This window comes from Marmota flaviventris, chromosome 12 (genome assembly GCF_047511675.1).
Source record: "Marmota flaviventris isolate mMarFla1 chromosome 12, mMarFla1.hap1, whole genome shotgun sequence".
In the NCBI taxonomy this organism is placed as follows: Eukaryota; Metazoa; Chordata; class Mammalia; order Rodentia; family Sciuridae; genus Marmota; species Marmota flaviventris.
The window spans coordinates 2,857,314-2,879,745 of record NC_092509.1 but is presented as its reverse complement, the minus strand read 5'-3'; the positions used below and the strand labels follow the sequence as shown (position 1 = coordinate 2,879,745).

At 62.8% G+C, this 22,432-nt stretch overlaps 1 protein-coding gene across 1 annotated transcript in view; it reads left to right on the top strand.

The window, feature by feature from the left end:
- LOC114082240 (nuclear pore membrane glycoprotein 210-like) overlaps window positions 1–18,143 on the top strand; it is a 30,189-nt gene extending 12,046 nt beyond the window's left edge. The window contains 19 exon segments of the mRNA XM_071619785.1: window positions 161–289; window positions 1,681–1,808; window positions 1,919–2,053; window positions 3,484–3,547; window positions 3,712–3,891; window positions 5,552–5,632; window positions 6,566–6,697; window positions 7,063–7,221; window positions 8,462–8,553; window positions 9,878–10,052; window positions 11,148–11,323; window positions 11,905–12,122; window positions 12,526–12,662; window positions 14,098–14,221; window positions 14,460–14,609; window positions 14,612–14,893; window positions 15,632–15,727; window positions 15,821–15,904; window positions 16,932–18,143. Of these exon segments, the coding sequence (XP_071475886.1) occupies window positions 161–289; window positions 1,681–1,808; window positions 1,919–2,053; window positions 3,484–3,547; window positions 3,712–3,891; window positions 5,552–5,632; window positions 6,566–6,697; window positions 7,063–7,221; window positions 8,462–8,553; window positions 9,878–10,052; window positions 11,148–11,323; window positions 11,905–12,122; window positions 12,526–12,662; window positions 14,098–14,221; window positions 14,460–14,609; window positions 14,612–14,893; window positions 15,632–15,727; window positions 15,821–15,904; window positions 16,932–17,032 (2,643 nt within the window). The 3' untranslated portion in view covers window positions 17,033–18,143.
- Window positions 18,144–22,432: the final 4,289 nt, after the last annotated feature.

Genomic DNA, 22,432 nt, shown 5'->3' with positions numbered 1-22,432 from the left:
TACATCCCCAGCTCCTCTGCTGGCTGGCCATGGGGCCCACGGAAGTAGACAGAACACCCCTTGGGTTGTGGATGTCCTTGCCCACTGCCTCCAAGCACTGGTCTCAGGCAGCGGCACCCCAGAGATGGGGGCCTGACCCCACCCACCCCACATCTTGCAGGTGCACCCTTTACTGCCAGGTTCGGCCACTGTCCTGATCCATGACCTGTGCCTGCCCTTCCTGGCCCCAGCCGAGGCCACCGTCTACATCTCAGACATCCACGAGCTGTATGTCCGCGTGGTTGACAAGGTCAGTGGACATGTCCCCTCAAAGCTGGCCTTCCCACTGCCCTTGGGCTGCTCTGAGCTCCCTGGCTGGGTGGGGAGGGGCAGCATCTCCACTGCTGTCCGGTTTCCTCATCCAGCCGACATCCGCGAGGCTCAGCCATAGACCCTGGCGAGGTCAGCTAAGCCAGCCTGGCCTGGGACCCGTGTCCTCCAGCGCCCGCAGGTCACACAGCAGCCGGGCCCCCCATCCCGGGTGCAGCTGTGCTCCTCTGGAGTTTCACCACCCTGGGGAGAGCTCAGGGCCTCCAATTGCTCTTGCAAAATGGTAAATAATAGATCTGGGTTTTCTTTGGCCTCATCAGGAAATTTTTTCTTTTTATTATTATTATTATATTTTTTTGGTACCAGGACTGATCCCAGGGGCACTCGACCCCTGAGCCCCGTCCCCAGCCCTTTTGGTATTTTATTGAGAGACAGGGCCTCACTGAGTTGCTTAGGGCCTCGCTGTTGCTGAGGCTCACAATCCTCCTGCCTCAGCCTCCCGTGCCACTGGGATTACAGGCACCCAGCTCATCAGGAAATTTTTATGACTCCCAATATCAGAGGTAACCCACACCAGGCTTCCAGGGGGGTGCTGTCAGCCTCTTGTTTGACCCAGTGGGTGTAACGGTTGGTAATTAAAAGGCAAATATTCAGGCAGCTTAGGCTACTTACCTACAAAGTATCATTAGCTAAAGTGCTAACATTCCCGACCGGGTCTTAAATATTCCTCCCATAATGTGATTTCTCTGCTCATTTCCTTACTAGATTCCTTTTTTTTGCTAAGCATTTCCAGCCCCCACTTGCTATTATGCACTGCCAGATGTGAACTGTTCAGTTGGTGAGCACTTATTGAGCTCCTGTTGAATGCATGATGGAGTTATAAGCTATATATATTTTTTTCTTTCTTTTTTTTTTTTTTGGATGAGGGTACCAGGGATTGGACTCAGGGAAACTCAGCCCCTTAGCCACATCCCCAGCCCTATTTTGCATTTTATTTAGAGACAGGGCCTCACTGATTTGCTTAGGGCCTCACTGTTGCTGAGGCTGGCTTTGAACTCACGATCCTCCTGCCTCAGCCTCCCGAGCTGCTGGGATGACAGGCGTGGGCCACCTCGCCTGGCCTAAGCTATACCTTATTTTCGGGGTTCTGTGGTTCATCCATTAAGAGTAGGGAGTGGAATTTTTGTCTCTTAGTGTCCCCAAGCCCTGTTGTATACAATAAGTACTTAATTGGTGTTCGTTTGTTGATTGACCTAGTCCAGAGAGAGGTCATCCTGGGCGACTCATCGCCAGCTCCTAGGGCATTGGTTTTGAGGTCACTGTCCCCACCTGAGGGAACTGGTCCTTCAAGCCTCTGTCCCCCCAACACAGGTGGAGATTGGGAAGACGGTCAAGGCCCACGTCCGAGTGCTGGACTTTTACAAGAAGCCTTTCCTGGCCAAGTACTTTGCCTTCATGGACCTCAAGCTGCGGGTGGCCTCCCAGATCATCACCCTGGTGTGAGTCCTCCCGGGGGTCAGGCGGGCTTCTCAGGGACAGTGCTGGACAGACTGCGCCCTCCTTGGCAGGTCTGACCCGGAGGTGGAACCCAGCGCCCCGTCTGTTTCAGGGCCCTGGACAAAGCCCTGGACAGCTACACGGCTGCGTTCCTGGTGCTTGGCACGGCCATCGGCCAGACCAGCCTGACCGCAAGCGTGACCGATACCGCCGGACAGAGGATCAGCTCGACCCGGCAGCAGATTGAAGTAAACCGGCCCTTCTCACGCCCTCTGGGGTCTGCCCCTGCTGGGGGAGGGTGTCTTCTTGGTGACAGGCTGGACGGTCCAGCAACAGCCCAGGAAGTCACCACGGAGAGGCCCTGTTAAAATGTGTGCCCGTCCTGGCTTCTGAGGAGAGGGTCTCCACCCGGCCCCGGGGCCGGGAGGCAGGTCTCAGTGCTGGAGGGAGGTGGCTGGGGGTTTTGCTTTTTGGTACCAGGGCTTAAACCCAGGGGCCCTCGACCACTGAGTCCTGTCCCCAGCCCTGTTTTGCATTTTATTTAGAGACAGGGTCTCACTGAGTTGCTCAGGGCCTCACTTTTGCTGAGGCTGGCCTCCAACTGGCGATCCTCCTGCCTCAGCCTCCCAAACCGCTGGGATGACAGGCGTGGGCCCCTGAGCCCAGCCTCAGTGTTTCTAATCTCCCTCTGTGACACAGGGGGTCTGTGTGGCCCTAAGGAGAGGCATGCCTAGTCACATGGCAAGGGAACGAGCAAGAACTGTTCCCAGAGAGTGGCCCGTAGGGAAGTGGCAGATGCACTGTGTAGACCTGACCTGAGCCTCCGCCCAGGCGCCTGGGGGCTGAGCTCCTGCCATGGGGCTGTGCGGGCAGAGGGGTCACTGAGCCACCCAGAGCCACCCAGGGCCGGCCGCTCTGGGGAAGGCAGCCCTGAAGCCCCTGTCTCCGTGTGACGCTGGGCTCTGTCGGGTCCTTAGAGTCTTACTGCCAAGGCCACCGGGGCCAGGGCACCCTGTTGTTTGGACCCTCCAAGGGACTTGGCCCCGCAGGGGCCAGTGGGCTTTGTTGACCTGCGTCCAAAGCTGGCAGGGGCCATGCCTGCCTCCAGGGGACAGTGCAGAACTCCAGGGGACAGAGTAGGCTTCCAGGGGATGGTGCTGGCCTCCAGGGCACGGTCACCTTCCTCCCCCTGGCGCAGCCCTGGGAGGCTGATCCTCCTACCATGGGCAGCATCCTGGCGGCTCCCATGGCCGCGGGGACTTGTGGGGCTGCCCAGGGGGTGGGGACCTGCCGTGTGTGGGGGGGCGCCGTGTCCCTTCTGCCTGCCCCTCGGCCCCTCTTTGCGCCTCAGAAATCCTGAGGATGCTGGAGTAGATGGCCGCTGGGCTCCTCACGTCCTCAGGGATCTGGAGGGACCTTGGGAGCCAGAGGTGGCAGACGGTGACGTGTGTGAGCCCCCAAGGGCTGTGTCCCCATCACAGGACCCGCCTTGGGCTCTGTGGGTCTGTCCTGGGCCAGAGGATGCGTGTCCTACCAAGGCCCCCACGGTCACCCATGGCTACCGGTCCACTGTCCATCATCGCCGCCCGACCTCTGCCCACCAGCTCCTGAGGCGTGGGCGCTGTGCCCCATGTGACCCACGTGACCGAGGCTCACCCGTCCTCTCCCGTCCCCTCGGGTCTTCCCCCCATTCAGGCTGATTCCCAGGAGGGTGATGCTGATCATCGGGGCCACGATGCAGGTAGGAGCCGAGGCCTGTCCTTCCCACTCATGTCCCCAGCGGGTCCCAGCGAGGAGGCCACCACCCCGCCTCAGGACAAGCCCGCCTGTGGCCTCTGCTGGCCCGAGGGTGGACGTTCCTGACGCGTGTGCAGGTGCCCACGAAGCCACGCGTCTGCCCCGCAGGTCATCTCTGAGGGCGGTCCCCAGCCGCAGTCCCACATCCTCTTCTCCGTCAGCAACGCCAGCGTGGCCACCGTGGGCAGCACAGGGCTGGTCCGTGGCCTGGCCGTGGGCAGCGGCACCGTGTCGGGCGTCGTGCCAGCGGCGGACGCGGACACCGGCAAGGTCATCGTGGGCTCCCAGGTATCCCTGAGCCCGTGGTGGCCGGCACCGGCCACGCCTGGGGTGGGGAGCCCTGCGGGTTGGTGCCCTGGGTCCAGGCAGCCCCGTGTGGCCAGCAGTGCCAGGCACTCCTGGGGACCTGCCCCTGAACCTGCTGCCCCTATGTGTCCCCTCCTGGGACAAACTGCCCATGTGGGCCCCAGGGTCGTGCCCCGAGTGTGGCAGATTGAGAATCAGTCAGGGGTGGCACCTCCAGGAGGGACCGTGAGCCACCTGCCACAGTCAGGTGTCCCCCAAGCCTCTGCTGGGGGGACAGGCCTGATTGCTCCTCCTGGTCACCAGACAGCTGTCCCTGCTGGGCGGGCCTCCTGCCCCGCCTGCATGGGGGGCTCCAGGCCGGGGGTCAGCATCCGAGGTCCGCTGCCTTTCCCAGGGGTCGGGCACCTCCATCTCCTGGAGTGGAGGCCGGGTCATCTCCACGGCTGTGAGAGGCTCAGGGGTACCCCAGAGGCCTTGGGTGCCCCTGGCATCCTTCGGCAGTGGTGACCCAGGCCCTCAGGTGCAGGTTGGGGTCCCGCTGCCGGCCACACTGAGCGCTGGGGGCTGAAGACAGCCCCGTGGGCACGCAGGGCCACCAGGGAGGAGGGCCTCTTCAGATCTCAGCCGGCGTCCCTCGCCCAGAAGCGGGTCCCCTCCGAGCAGCCCGAGCCCTCTGAGCCCTCTGAGCTCAGGGCGTGTGATCCTGCTTCCCAGGCGGACTTTGATCCAACCATGAGTCCACGGATGGACTCCTCTGCCCGCAGCTTCAGTGCGGGCTTCCAAGCATCCGGGTGACCACAGAGGCTTTGTGAGCACCAGGGGACGCCCTGACCCTCTTCCGTGCCAGCAGACGCAGGGCAGCCCTGAGCGCCCGGAAACTTCCACGGGGTCCAGAGGCCCCGGGTGCCTTGCTGGCTTCTCTCTCTGGGGGGGACCCGGCTCCTCCTCTCTGGGGCCAGGCAGAGGACGACAGCCCTGTCCCCTCCCCTCTGCCCTTCTTCCCTGTGGCCTGGCCTTGCTGGCCCCCTTGCTCCCTGGACCCACGTCCATGTCGAGCTGTATCTGGTCAAAGCGTCCAGGACCAGCTGTCCAACCCCAGCTCAGAATCAGCACCCCAACCTGCTGGGTGGTCCTGCTGGGTGGCCCAGGCCTCTTAGTGGAAATGGACCAGAGAAGGAGGACCCGGGGCCGGTGGGAGAGTGAGTGCTTTTCAGGACCAGCTGAGTGCCAAGGATTGACAGCAGTCAGGAGGCACAGGGTCCCCTTGAGCCTGTCAGCAGGCCTGGAGGGGTTAGTAGCCTGAGCACAGCCCAGGTCAGCTGCGCAGGTCAGGCCACTGAAGTGGGCATTTGGTCAGATCAACAGAAGCATGGAGATGAGAATGTGGGAGTATGTGCAGTCTGTTCTCACCGCACCCTGTGGCTCCTGTGTGCCTGCCTGTGTCCTGAGTCAGGGAGAAGGACGAGCTGGATTTGGGGTTGAGTGGACCTAGAGACCTGTCCTGCGAGGGCCACCCGCTGAGAGAACAGGCCCCAGCAAGCCTGCCATGCTAACATGGGTCAGCTGGGCCGCTAGGCCTCGAGGCTCAGGGGCCAGATGGGGACTTTGAAGGGCCCGCAGCCTGAGCCCAGTCTCTTCCCAGGACCTGGTGGAGCTAGAGGTGGTGCAGCTGCGGGCGGTGAGGATCCGTGCACCCATCACGCGCATGAGGACGGGCACCCAGGTGAGGACCAGTCGGGATGGGGCTCCGTGTTCTGGTTCTGACGAAGCCATTGTGAGGGCACTTCCCTGGGCCAGAGCCACGTGTCCATGGTGCCCAGCTTAGGCTCGGTTCTGGGCCTGAGGTGGGGTGGGCGTGCAACACAAGCATAGCGTCTCCCCTTGGGGTCCACCTGGCCTCCTCCCTGAGGGCGAGGCTGCCCATCCCCCACCTTGGGTAGCACCTGGAGAGCAGGAGCCCCTACCCCGTGCACCTGTGAGGTTGGCCGGTGAGCGATGGACGTGGATACCCCGAGTCCTGTGCACAGCCAGGGCTGCTGTCCTTGGCACCCAGGAGGCCTGCTTCCCAGAGCCCCTGCCAATACCAAGACCTAAGAGTGCCCTCGTCCTTCGTGTGAAGCGCCCTGTGGGTGCAGGGGCCTGTGTGTCCTCCCATGCACCTGGGGTTGACCCCAATGTCCCCAGCATCCCCAGGGCGAGTCAGACAGTTCTCAGGCCTGTGCAGCTGGTTGCGGGTGTGGCTAGCACTGCGTGTCCCCAGTCTGCCACCTGGAGTCGGGCTGGGGGCCAGCTGGTGGCCGGCTCACCTACGCCTGCCCACAGGCTGAAGGAGCCGGGCTGCCGGTGTCCACGCCCCACAAGGCCTGGGAGGGTCAGCAGGAGGGTGCGGACCTCGGCAGCATGGGCTGAGTGGCCAGGGGTGTCCGCAGGCCTCCTGCAGCCCCAGGGGTCTTTCCAGAAATGGACCTGGCCATGCACAGCCCCTGGCAGGGAGGGACAGGCCGGTGCCCGGTGGTTGGACTATCTGGTGTTTGGTCATGGCTCCCAGAACCTATGTCCGGCCTGGGGTGGACATGGGCAGATAGGCAGAGCTCCAGGAGGAGGGTCCCCAGCCTGGGTGCGTGGGTGCTCACAGGCCCGGCTCTCTCACCCCCAGATGCCCGTCTATGTCACTGGGGTCACCAACAACCAGAGCCCTTTCTCCTTTGCAAACGCCGTGCCAGGCCTGACCTTCCACTGGTCGGTCACCAAGCGCGACATCTTGGAGCTCTGCGGACGGCACCACGAGGTAGGGCCCAGCCTGCCTCCCGGAGGGCGGGCGGCCTCATCGCCCCGGGGGCCTGTCCCAGGGCAGGGGACACAGGGCCCGCTGCAGGACACACTGTGGCTTATCACAGACGTCCTGCAGTGGGCCCTGTGGGGGACCCCACAAAACCCAGCAGCCCCCACATAACACTCCCACGCACACACAGGGCTCCAGGCCCCGCTCAGTGACCCCGCGTCCCAGGCACCATGCAGAGTGGCCGGTGGCCTTGTGTGGGTGACTGCCGTCTGTGTGGCCCTGGGTCAGCAGATCTGACCCCGGCCGAGGGCAGTGGCCTTGGGGAAGAGGGTGCCCCCAGGCCCGTCCCTGAGCCCGCTCTCTGCCTTCAGGCGTCCGTCCAGCTGCCCTCGCAGTACAACTTCGCCATGAGCCTGCTGGGCCGGGCCAAGGGCCGCACGGGGCTGAGGGTGGTGGTCAAGGCCCTGGACCCCTCGGCGGGACAGCTGCACGGCCTTGCCAAGGAGCTCTCGGACGAGATCCAGGTCCAGGTACTGACGGGACACAGCCGTGAGGGCAGCAGACAGCGCAGGGGCCTGGCCCAGAGCTCCTGGGCCCCTGGTGTGGGGGACCCTCGCTGCACTGAGGGGCTGCGCCTGCCTGGGGAGGACGGGCAGAGGGGGTGTGTGTCACCCTGGGGGGAGCCCAAGGGTGGTGTCGCCAGACTGCATGGAGGGACTCTGCCGGTGGCAGGGTTGGCTGCAGATCTGAGCAGCAAAGGCCTGGTGACCGGGAACAGCCTGTGGGTTCCAGGAACAGCAGCTGGGCCTAGTTCAGGAGAGGGCGGGGCCTGCTCAGGGGAGGGTGGAGCCTGCTCAGGGGAGGGTGGAGCCTGCTCAGGGGAGGGCGGAGCCTGCTCAGGGGAGGGTGGAGTCTGCTCAGGGGAGGGCGGAGCCTGCTCAGGGGAGGGTGGGGCCTGCTCAGGGGAGGGTGGAGTCTGCTCAGGGGAGGGGGGAGCCTGCTCAGGGGAGGGTGGAGTCTGCTCAGGGGAGGGTGGAGCCTGCTCAGGGGAGGGTGGAGCCTGCTCAGGGGAGGGCGGAGCCTGCCCATGGGAAGGTGAGGCCTGCTCAGGGGAGGGCAGGGCCTGCTCAGGGGGAGGGTGGAGTCTGCTCAGGGGAGGGTGGGGCCTGGTTCAGGGGAGGGTGGGGCCTGCTCAGGGGAGGGTGGAGCCTACTCAGGGGAAGGCGGAGCCTGCTTAGGTGGTCAGGGGCCCTGCTTGTGGTCAGGGGTCAGGCCTTGGGTGGGGCCTCATGACACAGGACCAGCTGCCTGGAGGGCAGGGAGCCAGCTGCCCTATGTGGTCTGGAGAGGGAATGTAGGCGGTGGGCTCCCTAGGAGTCCTGCTGCCCCTGTGTCCTCCGGGAGCCCTCGAGCATGGCAGAGGGGACGGAGCCGGATGGGCCACAGCAGAGAGAGAGGCTTGTTCTGAGATGGTGACAGGGACAGGATGTCTCAGTGGCGGGGGTCCCCCGAGCAGGACGCCGGGCCTGATCTCCCTGCTGTGGAGTCTCCTGTGATGGGGGCCGAGGCCGAGGCCGAGGGTGAAGCCGGGTGGCCCAGCTCCCACGGGGTGCAGACAGCTGCTGCTCCTGGGCTGGGCCACCAGCCCCATCGTGTCCCCAGCCATGGGGCAGATAGTCTGCCGTTGGTCTCGTCCTGGCCCCCAGCCCCCACTTGTGGATAAGGGGATTCAGGCGTGCCGTGGGAGACCCAGCTCACCCTCTTTCCCAGGTTTTCGAGAAGCTGCGGCTGCTGAACCCCGAGATAGAAGCAGAACAAATATTAATGTCCCCCAACTCGTTTATCAAGCTCCAGACAAACAGGTACGTGTCCCGGCTCCTGTTCACAGCAGGGCTGGGAGCTGCCCCCCCATGCCCATCTGGACACCACGGGGCCTTCTGGGCACTGGGCTGGGTCTGGGCGGCCACTGCCCATCTCTGGCCTCCTCCGGGGCCGCCCTCCTACCGCAGCCTAGAAACATCTCCCACTCACGGGGGAAGCTCGGGGTTGAAAAGGGGAACAAGTTCCAACTTGGACTGTTAAATATTTCAAATGACTCAGAAGCGGGGCCCATGAATTAACCAGAGCGGCCTCACCTGGGACCAGGTCAAGTGCGCCTCGCAGCCCTGCCCAGACCCGCAAGGACAAAGCTGCCCTGTAATGAGGTCCCTGGGCGGTGGCCATGCACATTAACGTCCGAAAAGTGCATCTTTAAAGGTTCTGAGCAGATGTGATTATTCCCACCTGACCCTCACAGGGACAGGGACACTTTTCCTAAGGAGCATTTGCGCTTAAGTGGCAGTTGCTAAGGGCCCGGGGGCCGAGTTCCATGTTTTATGAACGCACACCCAGGGAGTGTTCAGCCGGAAGTAACTCAGTGCCCAGCACTGTGCTAGGCCCCAGGAATGCAGGCAGAGGTGGATGGCACGAGGTGACATCAGGTGACAGCAGGCGTCCTGCAGGAGCCCACCAAGAAAGGGGCCACACGGCCAAGCCAGGGCTCAAGTAAGAGCTGCTGGCCCCCAGATTTAGGGGAGCCGCGGCCCAGATCACCTGGAGGGCTGGCCGCAGAGGAGAGGGCACAGGACACCACAGGACGTCCCCTGGCTCAGTGCCTGCTGACGCTGTCCGTGACCCCTCTCAGGGTCCAGTGAGCAGCCCCAGAAATAGGACGGGGCACTCGGCCTCCCCTTTCAGAGCTGACGAAACCGAGGCCAGAGAGAAGGCGGAGGAAGCTCTAGACCACCTCGGACCTGTCCCCACCTGGATCCTGTCCCCACCAGGGTCCTGTCCCCGCCCCAGTCCTGCCCCCGCCCCGCACTCTCCACCGCACCAGGCGGCCTGACCTCAGTGACCGTTAGCTGCAGAAGCCATCTTTACCCATAAATGACCGTGTCGCTGATGCAACCGTCCTCAGGGTCTGTCGCCCGCTGCCCGCTGACCCCACGGCCACTCTGAGGAGTGCGTGGCCACGTTGTCTTCAGAGCCACAGGCTTTCTGGCTTAGGTCTCCTGGGGGTGGCTGACGAGGCTGCAGACGGCGACAGCACACGCTGCACTGCAGGCAGATGGTCGATCTCGAGGCATCGACCAGGGCCGTCCCCCACCCCCGCAGCCATCTGCAGAAACAGATGTCTTCTTCCCCAAGGGACGGTGCTGCGGCTCTTTGCTACCGTGTCCTGGAGGGGCCTGAGAAGGTTCCCGTCGTGCATGCCGATGAGAGGGGCTTCCTGGTGTCCGGCTCTGTGATCGGGACGTCCACTGTCAAAGTGACCGCTCAGGAGCCTTTCGGGGCCAACCAGACCATCATCATTGCCGTGAAGGTGGGTGGCACTTGGCCCTGTTTGGGATAACAAAATCTAAAGCTCAGAGGCACGTTTTTCCTCTTTCTGGTGTAAAACTGGTTCACCCAGCCGGGGGCCTGCGGTGCACATCTGTGATCCCGGGAGCTCAGGAGGCTGAGGCAGGAGGATCGCCAGTTGGAGGCCAGCCTCAGCAACTTAGCAAGGCCCTGAGCGACTCAGGGAGATCCTATCTCTAAATAAAATACAAAAAGGGCTGGGGATGGAGCTCAGGGGTTAAGCACCTCTGGGTTCAGTTTCCCAGTACCCAAAAAAAAAAAAGTATGTGTTCACTCTCCAGCTGTAAACCGTGGGTAGGGATTTACGTAAGAGTCACCCAGGGACAAATCCTGGGCAGGTGTGTGGCCGTTGGAGCCAAAGACCCCAAGAGGTCACCGATTCCACCCACCTTGTTTCATAGATGGGAAACAAGTCCAATGAGGGCCTGGATCAGCCCGGGGGCCCAGGGCTGGTGCCCCGTCCCCCCGGCCCAAGGGTACACTGCCTGACGTGCCTGATCCCTAACGTGGCCACCCCTGGGAGTGGAGCCCCTGCGGGGGCCACCCAGGGAAGAGCGAGGTCAATCCTTGACCAAACACGGTGCACTTGCCAGGGACCCCCCACGATACTTTCAAGCTCATGAAAGTGGCTAAGTGCTCATCCTGTTTCAGCACGCACGTGCTGAGCGCTAACTATACCAGCCACTGCCTCCCGGGACTTTGCGGTGACTTTGGACTGGGGAGGGGTGGCTTTGTGACCAGGAGGTTTCTGCCTGGGATCCAGAGAGATTTGTTGAGTTGCGATTTATGGGACTCGGGTTCCTCCGTCACCTGGGGCTCCTCTCTGACCCAAGGGGCATTGTTCCCGCCTCACGTGCCCCAAGAGCCAGGTGACAGCCGGTGGTGCTTAAGCAACGAGCACAGCACTCTGGTCTCTCCAGGTCCTGATGTGGGTGTCCTGGGTGGCACCCGGGGGACTTGGCCTGCACGGTTGGAGGCGGGAACTGGGTCATAGGCCTGGCGCTCTGGAGGCCCGTCCCCGGCTCAAGGGTGTCATCGTATTGCCCCTGTCCTCCAGGTGTCCCCCATCTCCTACCTGAGGATGTCCATGAGCCTGGTCCTGCACACCCAGGACAAGGAGGCCCTGGCGGCCCTGCCTCTGGGGATGACCGTGACCTTCACCGTCCACTTCCACGACCACTTTGGAGACGTCTTCCACGCGCACACTTCGGTCCTCAGCTTTGCCACCAACAGGTAGGGTGTGGGTGACACTGTTGTCACAGCCCCACCCGGGGTGCCCCTGGTTCCACCCGGTGTGGCGACAGGTGGGGACTTGGGCTCAGCCACCAACAGGACCCAGTGCTGTCCAATTCAAATCTGTTTTTATTTTGGGGTCACTCGTGGTTTCCCAGGGAGGGGCCACCTTGCCTGGCGGAGGGAGCAGACCGTCTCCAGGGTCTGGGGGAGCAGAGGGAGCATCCTGCCGGTGGTGACCACTGCAGCCTGGGCTTCCCACGGCCGGTGGCCGAGCTGGCAGAGTGGGGCCTTAGGAGACACGGGCACCAGCTGCTCTCTAAGCGCCAGCCGTTTAGCGCGCCCGTCACGCCACGTGGCAGGCACAGTGTCACCGGTGCACAGAGGGGACGTGGCGAGGCTGTCCCACAGCAGAGGCCTTCTCTGGGGGTCACTCTCCTCCTGGCCGCGGCTTCCCTTCTGGGTGTGGGGTGGCGGTGCTGGCCCTGGGTGGCCAGGGGCTGTGGCCTCTGTCCTGCAAGGCGTGAGGAGGCCTGCGAAGCCCTGGGACTCCCTCCAGCTGAGCGCCTCCCTGTCCCCAGAGAGGACTTCGTGCAGGTCACCAAGGGCACCACCAACATCTGCGTACTGCGCACGGTCAGCGTGGGCCTGACGCTGCTGCGCGTGTGGGACCCCAAGCACCCTGGCCTCTCCGACTACGTGCCGCTGCCCGTCCTGCCGGCCATCGCTCCAGAGCTGCCCGGCACCGTGGTGGTCGGGGATGTCCTCTGCCTGGCCACTGCGCTCATGGGCCCCAAGGGTGAGAGAGCCAACCAGGGCGGTCTCGGGGTCACCGCGCCTGCCAGGGTGGGAGGGGGACCCTGGGGTGCCCTGAAGGGGTCAGGAAGGCCACCAGAGGGCCACATAGGCCATGTTGGCTTTGGAGATGTACCTGCCTGGTAGCAGGGCCACTCCCTAGTGGGCGCCTGGGGAGGGTGGCCCTGGGGACAGTTCCCCTGGTGACGGCACCCCTGGGGACGGTCTGCTGGGCAGCCACAGTCCATAGAGCAGGTGTGCCAGAAGGGGCCACCAGGACGTGGCCACGGAGGCGGGCAGGGAGGCTGAACCACAAGGCCCCTCGTGGGCAGGGGTCAGGAAGAGGTCATGGGCGGCCGGTCCTCTGTGGGGGGGGGGGACGGGTGACATGGGGCCTCTCCTCCCAGGTGCCCCAGGAACCTGGAGCTCTTCAGCCGACAGCATCCTCCAGGTCGACCCCAAGACGGGGGTGGCCGTGGCCCGGGACGCGGGGTCCGTGACGGTGCACTACGAGGTCTCCGGGCACCTGAGGACCTAAAAGGAGGTAGGGCAGTGGGCGCCGGGCCTGGCCCACCCTCCGCGGGCAGCGGCGCCCCGGCCTGTGGCTGGGAACGCCTGTCCTTTAAACCAGTACCGTGTGTCCAGGGGTCGGCCAGGACCTGGGTCCCCAAACCTGCAGGTGCTCAGTCAGGTCCCTCACGTGCTACGGCACAGTGTGACCTGTGGCCTGTGCAGCCCTGCGTCCGCTCTGAGTCGTCCCCGGGTGGCTGGTGACAGCAGGGAAGCACTGTGTGCCCTGTGACCATGCTGTGCTGTTCAGGGGGGACAAGACCCCCGGGCCTCCTCCCCAGAGGCCGCTCCTCTCAGGGGAATCTTAGAAAGACACGCAGGCCACCGAGGCCGCCTGAGTCACCGAGGCCACCTGAGCTGCCTGAGGCCACCGAGGCCACCTGAGGCCACCAAGGGAAGCTCAATGATGTGACGTCACCAACAGAGTGAAGCCACAAGGTCACCTTCAGAGCCTTCTAGAGGCAGCAACCCTTTGGCTCCGTGTTTCTGTCCGGCTGAGGACAGGTCAGCGTGGACCCCGGTGGCACATTAGTGCCACGCCTGGGTGGCCAAGGACTGGGCGTGTCCTGCCTCCTGGAAGGGCCCAGCAGGCAGGTCCCGGGGCGCAGGGCCCTGGGTGGCTGCTGGAAGGAGGGCTGCACGTCCTGGGCCTGGCCGGTCTCTGGTCAGATCCTGGAGGTGTGAGGTCTGGGCATCTGGTCCCGCGGCTGAGCGCAGGTGGCCTCAGGGAGCAGGGCTGGGGTGACCCCGTCCACGTGGCTGACCAGGCGCCCACGGCCCTTCCTGAGGGGAGCCGGGGCAGGGGGTGGGCACCACAGTGGGGGTCACAGGGGGTCCAGGTGGGGTCGCACCTCCATGTGGGGCTGCCAGGAAACCTGGGGCCTCCTGTGTCCCCGAGGGTGGGTGGGCACGGGCTGGGCGCAGGGCTGGGGACGAGGCCCAGCCACAGGCATCAAGTGGGACACGGACTGGGGCGGAGCCAGGGCCAGGAGTGCTGTCCGGGGCTGTGGTGGTCAGCCCTGTCCAGCTGGCCCCTGGGGACCTGGAAGGAGGCAGTGCCTGGGCTCTGGGGTCAGTGTGGCCTCTGCCTGTGGCCTTCAGTGGGGGTTGATGACTCCAAGTAAAGGACAGGAGACTAACGTGGGTCCTCTTGGCTGCGAGGTCAGGTCAGGAGCTCCTGACTGGTGTGTCATCTGGGTGTCACAGGTGCCATGAGGTCGAGAGGGGCGCAGGCCGGGTCATGAGGTCCAGCGGACTGAGTGTACACTGTGCTGGCCGGGTGGACAGGCCTTGGTCCTGTTGTCACCTGGGGCCAGGTGTCCTCAGGCCGCAGGCTCAGGAGGGGTCACGGGGGGCCCAGCATGGATGGCCAGCGGGCGGCTCTTCACCAGCTGCCTCGCCCTCCACAGATCGTGGTCAGTGTCCCCCAGAGGAGCGTGGCCCGGCGTGTCCACACGGCCCAGGCCAGCTTCCAGGAGGCCACAGCCTCCAGAGTGACCGTCACCGTGGGAGACAGAAGCTCTAACCTGAGAGGTACATGCCGTGGGGAGGTGGCTCCCAGTGTCCCTGAACCCAGAGGCCACCCAGAGCCTAGGACCCCACGGCTGGGCAGGTGCTCTGCCTCCAAGCTGCGCCTGGCCAGCTGTTCCCACCCAGGGGACACTCTGCTCCTGGCCGACACCTTCGCCTCCCTGGGGCCCACCTGTCCCTGGCCTTGGGTGGCCGGGTGTGGTGGCCGCTGGCCAGGCCTCCTGACTCCGCTCGTCTGCAGGCGAGTGCTCCGCGGCCCAGAGGGCGGCCATCCCGGCTCTGGGGCCCGAGGCCCTCCTCAGCTGCCATCTTCGGTTCCAGCAAGACGTCTTCGACCTCCCAGTGACAGACGTGTTCTCGGCCGAGCCGGACTTCGACGTCACACTGGGTGAGCCAGGGCTGAGGGGCTCTGCCCACCGCCTTGGGCTGCCCGGTGGTCATGGCCTGGCTCACCACTGTCCAGCCTGGCCCAGGGCCCTCCTGGGAGTCCGTCCTGTGCGGTGCCACCAGGGCTGCCCAGTTTCATCACCTACACGGTCGGCGTCTCGGACCCCAGGGCGGGCAGCCAGGGCCCTCTGTCCACCGCCCTGACCTTCTCCAGCCCTGCCACTAACCAGGCCCTCACCATCCCGGTGACGGTGGCCCTGGTGCTGGATCGCTGTGGGGCTGGTCCTTGTGAGTGTCGGGACGGGACGTCACGGGAGGGACCTGGGGGGCAGGGGCAGGGACGGCCAGCGTGGTCTCGGGGGTCAGTGGAAACCTGTGGTCAGATGCAGACTTGGAGGGTCCTAAGTGCAGGGTGTCCCTCGAGGTGACAGTCACCTTTTTTGGGTACCGAGGACTGAACTCCGGCCCCTGCGACCCCCCCCCCCCAGTGTTTTATCCAGAGTCGGGGTCAGTGGCCATGGGACCCCACAGGCCCTGGCTTCTTGTCCACCTGTGACCCCCCACGGCCCCCACTCCGGCCACAGCATCCTCCTCCCGGGGGGCCCTGGCCAGCGTCCTCCCCTCCTGGGACCCGCCCTCCTGAGCCATTTCTGGCTCCCAAACCCCTCGACCCTCTTGTCCCCGGACACCATTGCCAGAGCCGCCTGTCATGGGCAGCGTGACGATGGCTCGGCTTCCCACGGGTCTCCCCAGCTGGCCGGGCCTCGAGGCTGGACTCCTGGCCTCCTTGCCTCCCTGCCTCCTCAGCCACGAGGTGCGTCCTGGGCCGGCCCTGGGCCAGGTCACCACGGGAAACCTCCCACCTAGAGGGGACGCAGGGTGGACTCTGAGCGGGTCCCCTGCCCTGGTGGCCCTGCTGGGCATCCTGGGGCCGGCAGACACTGGCAGGCCACCCTCCAGATGGGCGGGGCTGGCGGGGGCCTGGGGTGGCCCTGGCCTGGCCTTGCTGACGGTGTCCCCGCGCAGACGGGGCCGGTCTCTTCCAGCACCTCCTGGACTCCTACCAGGCCCTGTTCTTCTCGCTCTTCACCCTGCTGGCCGGGACGGCCGTCACCGTCATAGGTGAGCCGGGGGGTGCCGTGGGGTGTCGCGGGGGTGCCGCCTGCCCTACCCTTGCTGACCGTACTGACCACGCTGACCCGCCTGCCCTCGCAGCCTACCACACGGTCTATGGGCCCCGGGAGCTCACTGGCCCCGTGGTCCTCACGCCCCGAGCCAGCCCTGGGCACAGTCCCCACTGTGAGTAGTCCCCGCCATGGGCAGACTGGGGGGTCCCTGAGCCCCGGGGCCGGGCTGTGGGGGTGTGGGGGGACAGCCCCGGGCTCCTGCCCATGCTGGCCCAGGTGTCCACTCTGGGACTGCCTCGTGGGACCCAAGTCAGGCGGGGGGTCCGGGCAGTCCTGAGGGGTCCCCCAGAGGGAGAAAGGGCAAAGCCTATTCCTTTGAAAACCCCTCCGTCTCCGAGGGACCTGAGACCTGGTGGCCCTACAGGCCTGGTGACCCCACAGGCCTCCAGAGGCACATCCTTTTGGGAGCACCATCTAACGGGGTTGCAGTGCCCATCCTGTGCAGCTGTTCACGGCACCCCTTTCTGGGTCCAGGCTCCCCTTGGCCGCCCAGGGGCCCCCATCCAGGCTTGGCCCTGGGCAGCCGCGGGTGGAGGCTGGGGACTGGACTTTTTGAACGAGGGCAGAGTTTCATAGAGAGAAGCATTTTCCTTGGAAGTAAGATGCCACACATGTCCTGGCCCCTGGAATCACAGCCCCTGCCCTGCCACGCCTCTCACCTGTGACGCGGGACCTAGGAGAGCCACCGAGCTCTCGATGACACACTTCCCTTACAGCCATACCTGCGGTAGGCTCTCACCTCTTCCCACCTGGAAGAGTGCTTCTGTCTACAGAAGTACATCCTCTTCCAAAAACCCAGGGACCCCTGGAAGCCTGTCCACACCCCAGAGGGTTAGTGGGGAAATAACCCAGGGGCTCCCTTTACAGGGGGTGAGCCCCCTGAGTAGGAACAGGAGACACAGGGGCACCCTGCACAGCTGCACAGGTTGGGCACTGCACAATCTCAATGACCGCCCTCTCCACATCATACCCCTGAGGATCTCCCTTTGCTGCCTCCTGGAGGCCTCAGGCCTCATCAGGAAAGTGTCCTAGGCATGCAGCAGGCACTTCATAAATGCTTCTTTTGGCTTAAGAGGGTTGAAGACACGTCTACTCCCCCAGAGGGTCCCTTGCTCACTCTCTCTCTCCCTCCTCCCTAGATCCAGCGGCCTCCTCTCCGGCCTCCTTCCATGCCTTGCCTCCTGGTCGCAGAGGCAGCCCCCGCTTGGGGCTCTGGAGCCCAGCCTACGCCTCCCACTAGCTCCTGAGCGCCCCGTGGGTAGGAGCCCGCGGTCAGTGTGCTGTGTCCCTCCTCCTTCGAGCCCCGCGGCCCACTCCGTGCGGCCACCAGGAGCCCGTACACCCTCGTGTTTGTATTCCTTGCCGCTAAAAAGCGCTGCGTCCTCAGAACCTTGGGCCGTGGCAAGGCGAGTCACCCGTGTGTCACCCTCGTGGTCTCAGGGAAGGGCTCTCTGGTGACGCTGGGGCTTGTGGGGCGCCTGGCCTGTGTGTCTCCTCCCCGTGAAGACTCTCCCTGTGGCTGCTGCTACGACAGGCCGGGGACAGCAGTGTCCTGGGCCAGCCCCGCCTACCTCAGGAACTGTCCCCAGCCACGACCAGGAGCCGAGCCAGTTGGACGCCTGAGCCCAGAGCCAAGCACCCAGGGCGGCTCCGTCCCCTCCGGGGGCCACTGTGACAGTGGCTCTGCGTCTTTGTAGAAACTCCTGGTTCCGCGTGACCTCTGCCCCCCAGGACAGCCTGAGCCTGTCCCTGGAGTGTCCTTGAGCCCCCATGGGGCCTTCTGCTGTCCCTTTAGCACAGAGACCCAGCGTCCCTGCCGCTCCTGTGCCACGCTCAATACCTCGGCCCACCCGAGCCAGACACAGCTGCGGTGTCCCCCAGCTGCAGTGTCCCCCAGCTGCAGTGTCCCCCCGCCACGGTGTCCCCTCCTGCCTGAGATCCCCTCCCCTGCCCCGCACTGCTGCCGGGCAGCCTCCTGGAGGCCCCGAGCCCACCCTGGCCTCGAGGAGGCTGGGCGGCCACCCAGGACCTGCCCTCCAGGAGGGGACTCCACCAGAGGACAGCTCAGACCCTGCTGTGCCCAGTGCCCCCTCCAGGTCTGGGGCCAGGGAGGGCAGGCCCTGGATCCAGGCTGTGCACCGTGCGCCTGGAGCCAGCCACACCTGCACGCCACGTGTCTGCTGAGTGCTCAGCCTCTGAGGCCCACCGTGGGGCTGGGAACAGCACTGACTGCTCTGCAGCTGGGGACGGAGACCTTTGTGCCTTGCCTGTTACTTGAGCTCACACTGACGACCTGGATGTCGCGGAGCCCGGCTCCTGGTGTGGTCAATAAAGTTCTGTGGTTGTTCTCACGAGGGCTGTGGTCACTGCGGGGCTGCCCGCGTCCTGTCGCCGGAGCCCAGGCGAGCCCAGGCCACTGTGGCCAGGGTACCCTTCCTTAGGGAACCCAGCTGGGGACAGGAGCCAGCGGCTCTGTGCGGGGGGACGGGCCTGCCCTTCTGCCACCACGTCATCCAATGTCAACTGAGCATGTCCCCTTGCCATGGCCCCTGCCTGCTTGGCCCCTGCTGATCTCCATGGCCTGGACACCCCCGGCCACGCTGCCCTCCTCGCCCCCGACCCTCGGCAGCTCCTGGGCCCTCCTGCTCCCCGCCTGGCCAAGGGGCCTCTGCTGCCCACTGTCCCTGAGGTCCATCCCCATTTCTTCCCAAGGGTCTGAGCTCCACCTGCCTTGGAGCTGAGCCAAGATCCCCAGGCCACCTGGTTCCCCACCCTCTTTGCCGCTAGACGTCAACAGGTGACCACGTGGTGGTCACGGTGAGCAGAAGTGACCATGGACATCTGGCGGAAAGATGGTGTCCTCACCTGGCGCCCACCTGGCAGCCAGTCCCGGGAGCCCTCTCTGGCTTCCCCACGGCCTCCTTCAGAACAGCAGCTGGGGTGCCACCGTCCTCCTCCTGGGCTGGGTCTGTCCCCGGGCTGAGTGCTGCCCTACCGCCTCCCCTGGCCCATTTCACAGAGGAGAAGACTGAGGGTCAGAGTGGGCAAGCGCCCAGGCCAAGCAGCCAGGCTGGAGGGTCTGAGGGACCAGCCCTGCCTCCTGCCCACTCCCGGATGGGGGTGGGGAGCGGAACTGCTGGGGTCACAGGGGCCTCCCAGGGAAGGGGCCCCGCTCAGACTCCTGGGCAGCAGGGCTGCCCCTCCACCCGCCTGCACTCGCCATCCCACGTCCCCTCCAGGCGGGAGGTTCCCTCTGTGACCTGGCACAGGGCCGGCCCAGGACGTGCCTCGTGCCTGAGGAGGCAGGGAGGCCTGGTCAGCAGCCCAGCCTCGAGGCCAGGCCAAGTGCCTCACACCTGTGAGGCAAGCACTCTGCCTCTGAGTCACAGCCCCAGCCCCAAAGTTTTTATAAGAAAAAAAATATTTCATCAGGTGACGCTCACCTGTCATCCCAGTGGCCCGGAGGCTGAGGCAGGAGGATCCCAAGTTCAAAGCCAGCCTCAGCCACTTAGTGAGGCGCTGAGGCAACTCAGCGAGACCCTGTCTCTAAATAAAATCTAAAAAGGGCTGGGGATGGGGCTCCGTGCTTAAGCACCCCTGGGTTCAATCCCTGGTACCAAGAAATAAAAGAAAAAGAAAAATTATTTTCCTAAGAAAAAATGCTCTCACGTCACGGCCACCTCCCCAGCCCCTTTTAATTTATTTTTTTCAATTTTGAGACAGAGCCTCGCTAAGTCGCTGAGCTTTCAATCCTCCTGCCTCAGCCTCCCGAGTTGCTGGGGTGACAGGTGTGCACCCCCCGTGCCCAGCAAGAAAATAATTTCTAAGAGAATTTTCCCATAAAGTTATTTTATAGGGTTGGGGCTGGGGCTCAGTGGTAGAGTGCTCGCCTAGCCCATGTGAGGCCCTGGGTTCAATCCTCAGCACCACATAAAAATAGATTAATTAATTAAAGGTATTGCATCCAACTACAATTAAAAGAAAATAATTTTTTAAAAAGGGACTGTGGGACCCTGTCTATCCTCTCTCTTTGCTTTTGAACTCATGATGTAACCAGGAAGCCATTCCATCTTGGCCTGGGCCCTCCAGAACCATGGGCCCAAATAAACCTTTTTTCTTTATAAGTCAATTTTCTCAGGTAATCCATTACAGTAATGCAAAGCTGACTAATAGAGGTGCAGAGGCGGGAGTTTCTCTAGAAGTAGAATTACTGGGTCATGGCACATGCCCATTACCAATTTGGTAGATGCTACCACATTTGCAAAGCATTGTATCAGTCTGCACACCCACCAGCTGGGGACGAGATTTTGTTTCTACCACTCTTGCCAACACACAATATCACCATATGTGTGTGTTTATCTTTACTGGTTTGGTAGATGGAAATTAGAATTTTATGAGTGATTTAAATTCCTTGATGGTACAAAAAAGGATAAGCTTTTATTTGTTTATTGATCATTCCTGTTTCCCTCTGAGCGCTATCTGCTCTCCATCCAAATGTTTATTTTTTTAAGCTATTTCTTTGTCAGAGCCAAAGAGAGATCTAAAACAGCTTCACGTGCCCGGCTTAGCATTCGATGTATCAGTTAACTATCGCCGTGTAACAAATGTCTCCCCCAAATCAATATCTGGTGTCAGCTGACATTCAGGCCGAGTTTCAGCTGAGAGCACCTTGCCCATGTGTCCCTCCTCCTCCTGTCTCCCATGGTGACGACCAAGGTGCCAGAGAATGTGTGGAAACACTGGTCACCTCTGGAGGGTGAGGCCGGGAGGGGCATGTTGTCCTCATTCAACTGGACAATGGGAGCCATGCGTCTGAATCCAGAACCAAAGGTTGGAGGGACAGAGGCCACCTGTGAGGAGCTATAGTGTCACAGGTAGATGGTGCTGAAGGTGGGTGAAGACTCAAGGTCAGGGCTCTCGTGGGTTGGCATCTCTTCCTGGTTCATGGATTTATATATATATTGGCACCAGGGATTGAACTCAGGGGCCCTGGACCACGGAGCCCCGTCCCCAGCCCTATTTTGCATTTTATTTACAGACAGGGTCTCGCTGAGTTGCTCAGGGCCTCAATCAGTTGCTGAGGCTGGCCTCCAACTTTTGATCCTCCTGTCTCATCCTCCCGAGCTGCTGGGATGACAGCCATGAGCCGACATGCCCGTCTCCTGATTGATATGGATTTGTGGACTGTGTTGGACCCCTCTGGGAAAGGATGGTAGAAGATTTGACAATGATTGAGCACCATGTTTGCTCATGACTGTGCTGGAGCTTATTACACCCACAGAGCAAACTGATGGAGGCTACTATTTGATGTTTTTATATAGAGTTAGTTGCTGATGAGCCTTTATATATTCTAATTATTTTAAATAATTTATGTTTAGTTGTCGATGGACACAAACCTTTATCTTACTTGTTTATTTACACGCGGTGCTGAGAATCGAACCCAGGGCCTCACACGTGCTAGGCGAGCCTCTACTGCTGACCTCCACCCCAGCCCCCTAAGTAAAACTTTACTACTCCATGACCCCGTCCAACCCTCCCATTGCATAGATGGGGAAACTGAGGCCCAGGGTCAGGAAGGCATGGCTGAGTGAACCCCCCGTCCTTGCTCCTCCGGACCCTGCAGGTCCACAGCTGTGCCTGCTGGATGCACACGTCTCTGAGTGTTTTTCCCAATGACTGGTTCTCAGGAGGCGGTTTTGACATCAGATAAAGCAAACAGTTTATTAGTTAATGAGAGAGGGAAAGGGGGGGACCAGGCTTCAGCCGTGGGCTGGGGACGGGCTCCCGCCCGCTAAGCTGTATGCCGTGTGTGATTAGCACGCGCAGCTTCCCTGAGGACTCATTAGCAGCCTCATCGGGAGGCCGCTGTCACTGAGCGAAAGGAGCGTTTCAGTCTTCACTGAGAGCGAGGAAGGCGCTGCGGAGACTCGGGAAAACGGGGTCTGAATTGAACCCAGGGGCCCTCGACCCCTGAGTCCCATCCCCAGCCCTGTTTTGGATTTTATTTAGAGACAGGGTCTCCCTGAGTTGCTTAGGGCCTCGATGTTGCTGAGGCTGGCCTCCAATTTGCGATCCTCCAGCCTCAGCCTCCAGAGCCGCTGGGATGACAAGCCATACCACTGTGCCCAGCCAGCATGGATCTTAGAAGCCCCCAGAGGCCCATGTCCTAAGGGCTCGGTGGCCGTTCTGGGGCACTACTGGGAGTTGGTGCTAGTGAGAGGACTGTCCTTGGGGATGTGCTTTCAAAGGGCATAGTGGCCCTGGCGGGAGCATGAGGTGTGACAGAAGGGGGCTCTGCCATGGTGCTGTCCCGCAGGCTCAAACAGGAGGCCTGGGGACCCTGGACCAAGTCCAGGAACCTGTGAGCCCAAATTAGCCTTCGTCCTTGCAGCTGGTTAACTTGGGTCTCCCTCCTGGGGCAGGAGGCTGGCTAGCAGATGGAGTGGGCATGGGGACCGGCGTGGCTCCGTGCACGCGGCCCTGGGCTGGATCCCAGGACCAAGAAAAAGCAAAAAAATCAGCGACAGCAACACAGTGGTCAGCTCCTGTGTCGAGGACCCTGGGCAGTGTGGTCAGGAGCAAGTGCTAGGTGCTGGATGCTCGTGAACTTGGACGGGGCTGGGCGCGGGTCAGCGCTCGC